This window comes from Cavia porcellus, unplaced genomic scaffold, assembly GCF_034190915.1.
Source record: "Cavia porcellus strain 051 isolate PalLab524CR breed Dunkin Hartley unplaced genomic scaffold, mCavPor4.1 scaffold_26, whole genome shotgun sequence".
Lineage (NCBI taxonomy): Eukaryota > Metazoa > Chordata > Mammalia > Rodentia > Caviidae > Cavia > Cavia porcellus.
This window is the reverse complement of record NW_026947509.1, coordinates 4,532,674-4,546,718: the sequence shown is the minus strand read 5'-3', so window position 1 is coordinate 4,546,718 and position 14,045 is coordinate 4,532,674. Positions and strand designations below refer to the sequence as shown.

The 14,045-nt window shown below is 53.4% G+C and overlaps 1 protein-coding gene across 1 annotated transcript in view; it reads right to left on the bottom strand.

Moving 5' to 3' along the window:
* Positions 1–8,441, bottom strand: part of Tp53bp2 (tumor protein p53 binding protein 2) — a 37,335-nt gene extending 28,894 nt beyond the window's left edge. The window contains exon 1 of the mRNA XM_003474278.5: positions 8,151–8,441. Within this exon, the coding sequence (XP_003474326.3) occupies positions 8,151–8,426 (276 nt within the window). The 5' untranslated portion in view covers positions 8,427–8,441. The remainder of the gene's footprint in view (positions 1–8,150) is intronic.
* Positions 8,442–14,045: the final 5,604 nt, after the last annotated feature.

Sequence of the window (14,045 nt, the reverse complement as noted above, 5' to 3'; positions counted from 1 at the left end):
GCAGGGCTGGCAGGGCGTGGGCAGCAGCCATGGGCTCCCAATGCTACTGAGGCCACGGGTCTGTAGGCACCACCTCGATCTCCCAGAACTGCGGGATTAGAACACGCAAAGCCAGTCCCGTTACGGTCGGCTCTGAAGCTCACCTCAGCCAGGCTGGGCTCTGAAGGCTTCTAAGCGTGGCCTGAATGCGACCGGTGAACCCCTCCCTCAGCTCTTAAGGTCACCGGGCCATGAGGAGGGGCTCCAAGCTGTAACCCACAACTATTTCAGTTCTGCACAGAAAGTGAGATGGCGCTTCTCCAACAAGCAAGTTTTTATTTGGCAAAGAACAAAAATAAAAGGAGAAAAAGAGAATGAGAAGCAGAAGGGAGGAGGAGGAGCAAGGGACAAGGACGGGGAGGGAAACGGGAGGGGGAGGGGAAGGGGGAGGGGAAGGGGGAGGGGAGGGGAAGGGGGAGGGGAGGGGAAGGGGGAGGGGAGGGGAGGGGAAGGGCGAGGGGAGGGGAGGGCCCAGCAAGCTAAGGGGAAAATGAGGCACAGAGGGCCGCAGGCACACTGCGCTATGCACTGCCTTCCTGTTACCCTTTTTATAAACCTGCTTTCCAAAACGTTAAAAGAATTCTTCAAAACTGTAATTTAATTCCCTGAATAATGAAAACAAGACGAAACAATTCTTGTTTTTGTTTCATTTGAGTGAAACCGTTTTCCCAGAATGTTGAAAATTTTACACAAGAAAGAAATTTTAGGCTACTCTACTAAGTTCCTGTAAAAACAACAGTTTCGACCTAGAGCTGGTGATCTTTAATGATCAACATAAATAAAACTGAGCATCTGACGCCAAAACATTTCAGAAGGTACAAAATGGTGCTCACCAAACCCTGTAACACAAACAGGAAGAACAGAGAATTCAATGTGCAATCACCTGCAAGCTTCTATACTTGAATGTTCTGGAATGTTCTATGAACCACCACTTGCATTATAAAAGTGGCTTTTAAGCGATGAGTGCAGTATTTACGCCACTACCCCATTTATGCCAGGGTAGCATTTATTTGCACGCGTCCCTCCTTCCGGGTCTATGCTGTCCTGAGGCAGGTGAACAAGGACCCTTCGACAGTGCTTTTCCTGGGTCAAAAGTGGGCCCTCAACCTTCATCAGGACCAATAATAACAAGCGACTAAGAAACAGGTATCAGTCAGGCACAGTAACACATGCCTGCAATCCCAGCACTCGGGAGGCTGAGGCAGAAAGGTCCCCATGGGTTCAAGGCCAGCCTGAGCTACATAGTGAGACCCCGACTCAAACAGCCACCACCACAAACAGAAAGAGAGAACAAGAACAGAGCTCCGATCCACACCACACCGCAGTGAGCCTGGAAACATACAGCCCAGAAGGCCACATACAACGTGGGACACAAGACACAGGGAAATAGCACCAGGCTGGGGTGGAGGAGCACGGGGCATTAATGAAGGCGCCAAGAATATTCTAGACCTAATGTCAAGGCCGAGTAGCCTCAGCCCACTTGTGAGTCCACCCTGTGCAGGTGAATTTCAGGGTGTCTGAACCACGTCACAGGTTTTCAGAAGAGCCTATGCACAATGTGTGAGAGACACAGAACTCTCATGAGATCAAGTTACTGCCAGAGACAAAGTCAGTACCAAACGACAGGATGGCAACCGCAGGTAAAACGCATTAGGACTTCAAAAAGATGCCGTGACCTGGGGTGGACCGAGGTTCCAGCACGGGCCTAACCTAACGGAACACATAAAGAACAACTTTAAAAGTCTGCAGTGCCAGGCATGGTAATGAATGCCTGTAACACCTGTAAGCTCAGCATTTGAGAAGCTGGGCAGAAGGTCACTGCAAATTTGCAGCTAGCCTAAGAGACCCTGTCCCCCCGCCCGCCCCAAAAAAACCAAAACCAAAAAAAAACAACAATAAAAAGTGGATCTGGGAATTCTGGAGGTAAGTTATTGTCCTCAAGTGTGTGGCAGTGGTCAGGTCATAGCACCCAGACCACGGGCGGCGAGCAGCCCGCTGTCTGAGAGCACTGAGCACCCACCTGCCCGGGTAGGCAAGTGGGGTCAGCCCAGCCCCTCTGGGGGACCACATGGCCACTACAGTGGGAGCTTCCCTCTTGATTGTAAGTCAGGAATGGCACTTCCTGTAGTATAAACCGCAAGAAAATGAGCAGGATCAATGAACTCCAAGCAACAGTTAAGAACAGATTTAAAAAAAAAACCCATCACATAAGACACAAACGGGGGAAGTAAATGTACATTAAGATGTGGTCTCACTTCTGCTACTAAACTGCCTTCAGTTAAAGACCTCGGCGGAGGTGCCGTCCCCAAAGCGGCCCACAGAGCTGCTCTAGTGCAGCCACTGCGAGAAGTCCCACCCGGAAGCAAGAGGAATCCTGCGTCCCACGCCGGGCAGCAAGCGGGGCTGGGGCTCCATGGGCAGCTGCTGGCTTGGCTGCCATCCTCAGTGCCATCAAAACGTGTTTATGTAAAGAGCCACAAAATCACGTGTATTTCACAGCCTTACACATGGAATGTATTCCAAAGAAGCGATGGAAATAAAGAAAAACTCTAAATGCATAAAGATGACTACGAGTTAGGTCCATGTACAATGAAACGGAAAGCAGTGAGGTTCACACACACATGCACATTCACACTCGTACACATGCACACAGACACACACACGCAATTCATATGCACACTCATGCGTGCACACGCACACCTACCCACATGCCTACTCACACACACACACAGGCACAGGCATGCATATGCACACTCACCTGTACACACAGACACTCACAAATACACACTTACACGGCCAGAGCTGCTGTGCAAACTCCTCCCATGGAACAGGTGCCCACACTCTGCTCCCCACGCTGGCTCTCATCTCCACACTGACCTGGCTCGGGGTCAGAGTTCTGGTCCCTGGCCAAAACCTCTGGGGAAATGTGCCACAGACACGGGCGCCTGGCAGGAAGGCAGCAGCGGTGTCACCTCCCGGGGCTGGGAGGGAGGCGGGCAGAGAACGTGAAGGTGCAGACTGAGCAGTGGAGACCCCAGTGCTGGGCAGAGGGGCTGCCTACCCCATGGAGGAAGCCACAGAAACACACACCCAGGCCTCCAGGCACTGACAGGGGCCAGCAAAACCCAGTGGAGACCCGGACACCTCCGAAACCAGCCTTTCCCAGGGAACTGACCAGGACTCAAAACTCACGGGCCACTCTCGAAGCGGCAGTAACCAGCTATGGCGTCTAGAACAGTGGAGGCCAGCCAGGTGGTGCCCCTGTGCCACTGGAGAGAAGCCACCTTCTGTCCTGAGCTCCAAGCAGCCACAGTGCAGATCCAGTCGAGGCCCAAGGGGAAAGCTTTTCTTCCTGTTCTATGTTCTTTAAACCAAGCAGGTGGATCGAGTGGTCTAAGGAAGCCTTACAGCCTCGTGATTGTTGAGTGGCCACGCACTGCCCTGGGTGCCCAGGATGCCCCTTGACCGTTTTTCTTGAAGTGGTATCTTCATCGTCCTGACCGAGATGCCAAGTGGGGAAGGTCTGAGAAAGTAGAGTTGAGCTGGCCGGCATTTTAGAAAGGGTCCAGGGCTGGGTGCCACTGCACAAGGCACCACTGCACAAGGCAGCCGTCTCCCTGGCCCCCTGGCCGGTGCCACCCCCAGTACACAGCACCTGGAGCAAGGCTTTGGGACAGTAGACACACTCAAGATTCACAGACAGGGTGGTCCCCAGAAGGCCACCCAAAAACCAGGTTACTGAGGAAGAAGAAGGGCCAGGGTTCTGTGTCTTCCCTGGAACCCAGTTCCTGATGTGTTTTCAACAAACCCACCTGCAGGGACCCTATCATCGCTTGCTGCCCCTTGACAGCTGGGGACTGCACATGAGACACCATCACCACCACCAGATGCCCAAGGATCCTGGTCCTCACAGCCTTGGTCCTAAGGAGACACAGACAGGAGTGACCCCGGCCCACGGCACGCTCTGCACCCACCCCCAGGAGGCCTGCTCCAGCTCTGGGCCTCTCCCTCCAACAGCAGTGACTCCACACCTTGTCTGCAAAGGCCCCTGTGAGAAGGAACAGCTCCCGGCACCCGCCCCCAACACCATCTTTACGCCCATGATTACTCCCCCCTTCCAGCCTGCAGAGGCGAAAAGCTGTGAGCTCCAGGGCCAACGGAGGCAGAGAAAGGAGTCTGCAGCTCCCTCTGCCCCAGGAGGAAACCTCCCTCACCTTCCTGAGCCAAACTCCTGTCAGCCTGGGTCTCCATTTTCCCTTTCTCCACTCTGAGTAAACACAGCTCTGCTCTGAGGAGCAGCACAGAGTTAACCAGGGACCAAATGACACCAAAACCACTGTCAGTCTCAGTGCGGCCAAACCCATCATGCCTGGCTCTGTAGTCTTGGATACAGTGGGCTCACGGGTGTGTCCCAGCCAGTCTTGTTTGGGGCCAAGGACCAGAAGCTCAGAGGAGTTTGAGACAGGGAGGTCCCCCTGCAGCCCGGGACATGAAGCACCCACACCCACGCCACAGGGGCACGGGAACCTGCAGCCTCCTCAGCTGTGTCCTCATCACCACGCAGAGCTTCAGCAGCTGTCCGGGAGGTTTACCCATCACGGTTTTCTACGGCTTCCTATGCCTATGCATAGGGATTTTGATTAAAATATTCAAAACTTAAATAAAATAGTACCAAGTTATAAATTGGATTCTAGAACAAGTGACATGCGTGTTTCAGAAGTTCAGCACTTAGCAACCAAAGGGACACTCTGCCTGACAATGCAGTTCCATTATCATCCAGATAGAAAATTTGTTTTTAAATACATTTTATGGAGAAAAAAGGCTAAAATGACCATGCATGTGAGTCAGTGAAACTGCCTTTCCTGCCCCGAGGCCTGACAGTGTTCAGAGGGCTGCAGGTCTCCACCAGAACCTCCTCTGCTAAGACAGGAAGTCACAGAGCTTTGACAATCCCAGTCTCCCCCGCAGTGCCCCCAGAGATTTCCCACTGACCGAAACTTCCTCCTGGACCCCAGAGAGGAAGGATTTTAAGGTCCCATCTACGCCCCAACACAAGTACACCTTTCATGCCAGCCCTATCAGCTGCATTCCTCACTCAGTGGCAGCTGATTAAAGAAAAATGTTCAGCTCAGTACCTGGCGCCCCCACCACGCCCCGCTGTTCAAACAGCGGGCAGCTGATGAGGCTTCAGAATCCAAAGCTCACTGGGTTCCTTCACTCTCTCAACACTTGTCAGGAGAGCGCCTCAAGAAGACTGCTGCTGTCACAAGGCCACCCAGCATCACCCTGCAACCAGCCCTCCATTCCTGAGCCCAGGAACCCGGGCGGTACTGGGTTGCGAGTTCGAGAACTGCTCAAGGTAAAGACAGCTTCACAAAGACTTTAAAGAGGCCACAGGAGATGACCCAAAGGGCTTAAACATCTACAGTATTCCTTAAAAGCTGCAGAAGATTGCACTGTTTTTACTGGGGAGGGGGAGTTCTTCTTCAAGAGTTACACAGGTCAATGACCCTGTCCCCTTCAGATCAATAAATTCTCTTTAATTTTTAAAGTCTAAGCAGGTGTAAATTTGGGCATGTTCGTGCAAGGTCTAAATCTGGTTTCCCTGAACAGGCAAAAGCACAACTTTAAATGTCTTTCAGCTGTTCACTAACACAGTGAAAATCACAAGGCTATAAAACTAACAACAACCCACGAAACATGAGGTAGTTTAAACATTTTCAAACACGGATGGTTTAAGTTACTGGGCTTTAAGGATGACAAGTCTACAAAGGCAGGAACCCACTTTTAAGTACATTATCTAAGTTTCATTCTGGACTAAAACTTGATCTAAGCAAACTGGCTACATTATTACTCAACAGAAAGGAAGTTTTTCAGAGCACAGTGTAACCATATAAATACAATGTCCCACTTAAAAGATTTTCACCTTTTCAACTTCAAAACACAACTTCAGATTGGAAAATATGTGCAGATAGAGCCAGGCTTTTGGAAACAGTTAAGTGTTCAAGCAGAGTTAGGTTACTGGCCTGCAAACACATAATTAGCTACAGAAGCAGATCATTCCTGTGGCGAAAGCATCCAGCTGCAAAGCAGACTGTAGTATCCCGGTTACTTGTCCTATACTCCCCAAATCAGATTTTACTTTGCAATCAGTCAGATTTTATTTTGCAATATCAAAAGATAAGTAGAAACAACTCCAGGACCTCTGCAACACTATCTTTCAGATCAAATGTCGAAAGATAATCAAACATTAAGCCATGGTTGTTTCAGTAGTTTGTGGTAGTGGTGGTGCTACCGGGAATGAACCCAGAGCCCTTCCTCCGAGCTACATCCCCAGCCTTTTTCTTATTTTTTATTTTGAGACAGGATCGCCCTAAGTTACTAAATTGCCCAGGCTGGGCTCAAACTTGTGATCTTCCTGTCTCAGCCTCCCCAGAGGGCCAGGACTTTAGGCATTTGTCATCATGTCAGCTGAGCTTTTATAAAACAAACTGCTGTTTTCTCGAAAATATCATCTGTGTGGGGCTCAGCATACAGCTCACCACCACCACCATAAGAGAAAATAAACCATCAGCTATAATCTGCGTCAGGCCCATGTGATGCCATTCAGCCACAAGGCCCAGGCGTCTACTTAAAGATCAAAGATTAAAATAAAGTTAAATAAACTTTCCCAAGTTCAGCTCCTTGTTCCTATCAGCTACATTTCCGTCACAGTGGTCACCCTGTGACTGGTGACCACCACTCTAGATGGCACTCACACTTGGAGGTTCTCACTTGGTGGGACACCCAGTCCCCTGCCCCTTGGCTTTTTAAAAAAACTATTATCTGAAAAGAATGGTGAATGCTTTTAGGGTTAGGCAAACTCAAAAAGAATCTATGAGTATAACACTGCACAATGAGCGTAATGAACAAAAGATGCCTAATCTGATTTTCAGACGGCAGCTTGGCCGCTTTTGAGAACAGCATTTGAGAGTCGCTGCTACCCGCCCTGCCCTCAAGGGCGAACCCCAAGAACAAGGGGTCTTATGCACTGCTTCATCAATCAATCCTTCTCCCCACCAAGCTGAGGAGCCACCTGGACCCAGCCTGCTGACCCAGCATCTGTGGGGGGTGATCCTCGCCTCCTACAGGCCTCAGCCCCTTCTCTATTTTTTTAGCCTACTGAAATGCACCTCCCACCCTGGTTTGGGGTCCAAATGTCGCTTAACGTCCTACTCAGAAGAAAACCGCTTGACTGCACGGTTGTGGTGAGGAGACATAAACGCCAGGTCTGCAGTTTTAATACGCGCGGCCTGCGAGCGGGCTTCTCTTCGGGTTGCCTTTGGCACATCAGGAAACGGGTTAGAAGGGCGCATCTTCAGTCAAGCATATTTCACAATAAAATCGCCCATCAGCCAGGCGCGGGGCGCACACTTACAATTCCAACACTTTAGGGAAGCTGGGACAGGAGGATGCAGTTTGAGCCCCGAAAGGGAATTCAGTGAGGCTCTGAGAACTAAGGCAGGTGGGGCAGAGCTCTCCGGAGTTCAACCCTGGCCAACACAAGCGCCCCAGAACCACCGGGTGTATTCCGGAGACGACCGGGTTTCCACCCAAAGCAGGACGCTTTTCCAGATAAACTTTGGAATTCTCTAAAGAACAAAACACAGCAAGACCTCGCGCGTTCCGTAATGAAAACCCACCTAGTCCTGCTAAAGGAAGCGCGCGGTTCGGCGGTGAAGTTCGGTCGTTAGGCACAGAGGCCGTGGAGCAAAGCCCTAGCCCCGCGGGGCCGGACCGGTCCGCGCTGCACAGGTGCGACCCGGTCCCCGATTCCGGACCGATCCCCGATCCCGACCCAACCCGACCCGGACCTGGTCCCTCGGGGAGAAGCCGCTCCCGGCGGGGAACTCGCGGCGCCCCGACACCAATGTAGACGCGGACCTCACCGCCCCGGACACCTCGCAGGACACAAGCACCAGCTCCGGGCTGCCCACGCCGCGCTCGCCGGCCCGGAACTCACCGAGGGGTCCGCTGGGGGGCGCAGACCCTGGGGGGGGGCCACGACGGGGGGAGGGGCGCGGGCCCGGGCCACGCGGGCGAGCCACGCGAACCGAGGGAGCCCCGCTTACCGGCATCATGCTGGGCAGGGACCGCATGGAGCCGCGGGCCCGGAGTCCGGGACCGCGGACCCGATCGGGGACCTGTTGCGGCCGCGCTGCTTTGTCTCCGCGGCCCGGCTGCACAGCCCGGGGGAGGAGAGGGGAGGGCGGGGCCGCGCCTGCGCGTGCGCGGAGGCCGCGGGGGGGCGGGGCCAGTGCAGCGCGTCCCCGCGGGACTCCCGGGTGGGGGACAGAGCGAGGTGCTGGGCCCGCGACCCTGACCGCGGCCCGGCTCTTGCACTGCATCCGGCTCAGGGCTGGATAGGTCCTGGTAATTAGTGTAAGAGTGCGCCTGGGAAGTGGCCGAGACCCGCCCGTGTAGACGTAGCAGCGTCCCCAGGAGGCCGTGCAGGCCCGGGCGGAGTCCGCACCCGGCCCTGTGCCCTGCCTGCCTGCCCGCCCCTTGCTCTGGAGAGAGACCCGGCCTCGCCCTCCTCTTGGCTCTCCTGGGGCACAGCGCCTATTGCTTTCCCATCCAGACCCGCGGGGTCGTGCGTCCTTCTTGCCCTGAGCCCCGTCTGCTCTTGGCTGGGCCACTGCCTCTCAAACACCAGATGCACAAGGGTTACCCTCGCTCAGATGTGGTCCGAAGCTCGCCCTGCAAGCTGGACTTGGTGACCCATGCCTGTAATCCCACAGTTTAGGAGGCTGAGACAGGAGAATGCAAGTGCCAGCCACCCTCGCCAATCTGGTAACACCCTGTTTCAAAATACAAGTTTAAACTGGGCCTAGTGGCCCATGTGTAATTCTAAGGCACTGGCAGGCTGAAGCAGGAGGATCACGCGTTCAAACACAACCTGGGCAAATTTAGAAACTTAGTGAAACCTGTCTCAAAAAAAAAAAAAAAATAGAGCTGGAGATAGAGGTCATTTCCAAGGCACTGCGTTCACTCTGCAAAGATCAATAAATATTTTTAAAAGCTGGGAGTGTGATTCAAAGAGAGAGCATTTCCCCAACACACACAAGGCCCTGGCCTATGCCCAGCACCACACACGTGTGCACACACACGCACGTACACACTCATGCAGCCTACTGAGATCCTTCCTCTGCTCCCTCCGTCCCTCTGTCTCCGCTGTCCCCAGAGTGTGCAGGGGACATGCCTCCCTGAGACTCCTCTGTCCAACTCCCCATGCTTGGTTGGCTCTGCCCCCTCTGGCCCACGTGCCAACGTTGGTTGATGTCTGTCTTCCCAAGAGGCCAGGAGTTTTGCTCAGCCTCTGGTGCTGATTCCTCCAGCCTGGAACACAGCTCAGCAGAACGAATGAAGGGTGAGTGTGGGTTAATGTGTGAGCTGTGCGTCTGGCTGGCTGGGTGGCTCGAGGCAGTGTTTCATGTGTTTGCCAATCCCAGTGCTGACAGGACCTTCTGGTTGGACAAGGAAGGCCGAGTGTGGGAGCCCAGCCCCACGGTGCCAGTGTCTCCTCTGCTGCTGGGCCCGTGTCAGGGCCCATGGAGAATGGTGCCAAGAGGGAAGGGAGGTCTGACCCACAGCACTGGGCTGCAAGGCTGCTGGCCTCAGGGTCCAACCGGAGGGAGCAGGAATTTCTTCCTGGTCTCCGCCCAGGCAGGGAGAACTTTGTCCCAGTTGGTTTTGAACTTGGGCTTTTTCAAAGGTTTCAGTGCTCCTACATAGCTGAGATCTTGAGTGTCCCCCAGAGCCCATGGGCTGGTGGCCAGTAGGGTCATGGGGGTCCTTGGAAAGGTGAGGGGACCCAGGCCTCCTCTCTGCCTCGGGGTGAGGCAAGCAGCTTGCTCCACCATCCACTCTGCTCCGGTGCCTCTGTCTCATCACAGGCATGGGGCCGCTCCCAGAGGGATCCCCAAAGCTGTGACCCCAAATAAACCTTTGCTTCTTTGAGGTTAAGGCATTTGCCACAGTGAGTGCCAGCTAACCCAGACAGCTCCACAAATGTCTGCTTTTACGCTAGAGGGAAAAGTGCCTTGGGGGAGGCCCAGCGCTCGCTCGCTCGGTGCTCTGATCTTCCCTGCACCTCGCTCACTACGAATGTTTCCCTGTCCACGAGGGATCACACACGTAATCATGCTGCTATAAATGGTTTTCTCCAAATAGCTAAGGAAAATCAGCTCGACAAGTAAAAACTAATCAGACATGTTTTGGTATGGTCATTTAGACCGCCTTTTCATGGAGTCAGGACTCACTAGGAATAAATTTGCTGACCAATGCCCACTCCACCCCACCCAGACCTGTAAGGTAGCCGAAGAGGGACATTTCTGATCATTCTGGTGGAGCTCAGATGCCATGGCTCTGCAGAGCTGGCTGACCCAGTGATGAATACCTGAGGCCAGCAGCAGGCAGGAGGCCCCGCCCCCCCTTGGGCTTCCCAAAGCAAAATGGACTTAGAGCACCGGCAGGACTAGGAAGTGGCAGTGGTGTCTGTCTAGAAGGAATTTTCACTTCAGACTGGTAAGACCCTGAAGTATAACCATGGAGTCTTTCTTAGAGTAATTTGTTTTCTGCAAGTGTTTTTAAACTGGTTTGGGGAGTATAAATCTATCCTCCAACACACTTCACATTTATATCCAGTAGAAAGAAGGGTGGACATTGAAGGAACCATTAATTACAGCGTGTGGTTATATTGCTACAAATGGCCATCTCAGATTCCTGTCTAAGTGGCTTTTATTTACCAGAGTTGTTGGGTCCACACCTAACCTTCAGTTTAACTCCACCAGTGCCCTGAATGTCTGCAGGGATCTGGGCACCCTCAGGCTCCTCCTGTGACGTGAGGAACCCTCCAGGACTGAGCACTTCGGGTCCTGATTACCAACACAGAGGGGCAGGTTCCCCATGGGCTTTACACACCCACACCTTCAACCTGGCTTATGCCCTCCTGGCCCTCGCAGCCCTGGGGAACCCGCTCCTCCGTGGGGTCTCCCTTGCTAGTTTCCATGAGAGAACAGAAGTCAAAGAGGGACATTTCTGACCATTCTGGTGGAGCTCAGACGCCACGGCTCTCATTTGTATGTCTGTGTCCACCTTATTTTCTCCACACATCTTCCAGTTCAGCTCATTTTCCTGAGAATGACAGGACTCCAGCCTCATGGTGGCTGTGCTGCACCTGGCCGGCTCTTGCCTGGGCTGGTGTGGCCTCTGCGGGGTGCCTATGCTGGCCCCTCTGGGCATGTGCCCAGGAATGGAACGGTGGGTCAGAAGGCGAACAGGTTGCAGGGAACTCTGTGATGCCCAGTCCCATCAACCATGCATGAGAGTTCAGATTAGTTTTGTTTTGCAAGTTTTTGTTTAGTTCTTTATTTTGAATATTAACCCTCTGCCAGATGAAGAGTTAGCAAAGATTTGTTCCTGTCCTGCCAGCTGGCCTGTACTCTCCAGATGGTCTGCTTTGCTGTGCAGAGGCTTTTTAATTTGCCATAGTTCCATTTGTCAAGTCTTGCCTTCTTTTCTGAGCTATCGGAGTCCTACACAGAAAATCCCACTGCCTGTATCAATGCTGTGTTTTCTTCTGGTGCTTTTTTGTTTGTTTTCTGATAAGGTCTTACTACATAGCTCAAGCTGGACTTGTACTCACTGTATATCCCAGCCTGGCCTCAAACTCACTATGATCCTCCTGCCCCAGCCTCCTGTATGCTGGGATTATAGGCAGGTGCCACCCTACCTGGCTTTCCTCTAGCATTTTCAGAGGTTCTAATCTTACGTTAAAGTCTTTGATCCATTTGGAGTTGATCTGAAGGCACTTTCTAAAAAATTTCCCTGTGTAGAAAATCATTTCATCATCATAATTATGAGACAGTGCTTTGTTTTAGCAGTTTTACAAGTGAGGTGCTAGAGGTACCGAGGCCTGCGGGAAATGGGGTGCTGGCTTTCTGCAGCCTGTGTTCTCCTGTCCCATGGTGTTCCCCCTCCCCACCACCAGCCTCAGAAACCAGTGTGGGCCTGGAGCCACCGTGGGGGACAGAGATGGATAAGGGTCAAGGCGCAGTCAGGAGGGTGGTCTGGCTGTCAGTAAAGCGTAAAACCAACTCCGCACTTGGGCGGATCCCTTACCCCAGGGGAGCAGCCAAGTCTCACCGAGCCCGTGTCACAGGGGGACCTCTTACCACATCAACACCAAGTTTACACTAAGCACAGGCTGTGGAGCATGGTCCCAGCCACAGAGGCAGGAGGAGCTCTGGACCCCGAGAGGCCAGCCTGGGCCACAAGGTGAGACCTCATCTCAAAAATAAATACATAGATAAACAAACAGATAAATCATTTTATTGAGTGTCTACTGTGAGCACAGAATATGAAATGTGCATATTAGTATCCTCTGTGCCCTAGAGCAGCTCATGTACTCCAAAGGGGAAAACATGGGTAGAAATAGTAAGATCCACCCTGTGCCATGCAAACCACCGCACTGCGCTTCCTACAGACAGGTCCTGGTGAATGTGAGCGCTCACACAAGGATCTCCATGTTACACGCAGAGAGCGGAGCCTGAGGGGAGCATTTTTTTTTTTTTTTTTGGTCTTTTTCCTTTTTATCGGTACCAGGGATCGAACTCATGACCACCTGCTTGCAAGGCAGGTACTTATGCCGCTGAGCTAAATCCCCAGCCCCGAGGAGAGCATTTTCTAGGAGTTGCTTTGCACCTGCTGCCAGGAGTCCAAACCCCAGGGAGCCAAAGGAGAAAAACTCAAGTAGTCTTGCCCCTTTTTTACTCACATTGGGGCAACAGGTGATGAACAAGCAAAGCAGGCACAGGCAGAGAAGACCCCAAGCCGGTGTAGGCGAGATGGGCAGGGAGTTCTGTCTGTACAGTGGCTCCAGAGCTGAGGCCTGAGGGACAAGAAGAATCCCCGTGTCCTGGAGAGAGGACTGGGCTGTCCCTCGGCCTGGCTCAGGCGAAGAGCAGTGGGCAGGGAGGACGGCAGGGTCCACAGCGTGGGGCTGGAGCGCCCTGCCGCATCCTAGGACTGGCGAACAGTGGCGATGGCCCCATGGATGCCTGCACAGGAGCTGGCAAGGTCTGCGTGTCACCACCACCAGCAGCAGCCTTAGAGAAGACAGGAGCAGTGATGTCAGACCCAGAGAGTGCTGCAGGAAGGAGCAAAGGCTTCCACAAGGCAGGGACTGCTCAGACTGACCACACCCCTGCAGGGCTAGGGCTGGAGCTGGAGCCACTGAACTCCTGTCCTGAATTCCTGCTGCTCCTCCATGTGCTGGAGGGGACTGATCCAGGGAAGGGCCCGGCCTCTGGAGGCCCCCAAGGCAGCTTCCCAGCGGCAACTGCCAAGGGCCAGGGCTGTGCACAAGGCCCAGAGCACAGCAGACTGAGAAAAAGACTGCCGTGCATGGAGGGGCACCTGCCCAGGTGCTGCAGCTCAGGGGTGATATCAGGCACATGGCAAGTGACCCTGTTATGGGTGGGCAGCCCAGAGGCAGGCAAGCTGTCACACATCAGGACCAAAATGCCTTGGCAGAACCCAAGCCAGGCGAGTGGTCCAGTGCCCAGCAGGTCAGACGAGGCCTCTTGGGCCATGGCAGCCTGGACCTTGCTGGGCAGCATGGCCCGGGACACCTTCTCTGAGGGCTCGATCTATGCCCGTGGGCAGGCACAGCTTTGCTCCAGCTTGGCTGGGGAAGGAAATCTCCTCGTGACCCACCGGTGAAGTAAAGAAACTACTTGTCTAGGATGTGGTGTTACTTTGGATCTGAAAGTCCCCTGAGTAAGACTTGGGGGTCCAGAGTGGTGGCAGAACCTTTAAAAGGTGTGGCCTTGTGAGGATGGGGCCCCCTCCCCTCACCCTACTCCAGACCACAGCCTGGCACAGCAGAATAAACCTTCCCCAGAGTGTAAGTTGGTCTTCTCCAGTATTTGTGGCAATGCTGAAAAATGGGCCATAGCTTGGAC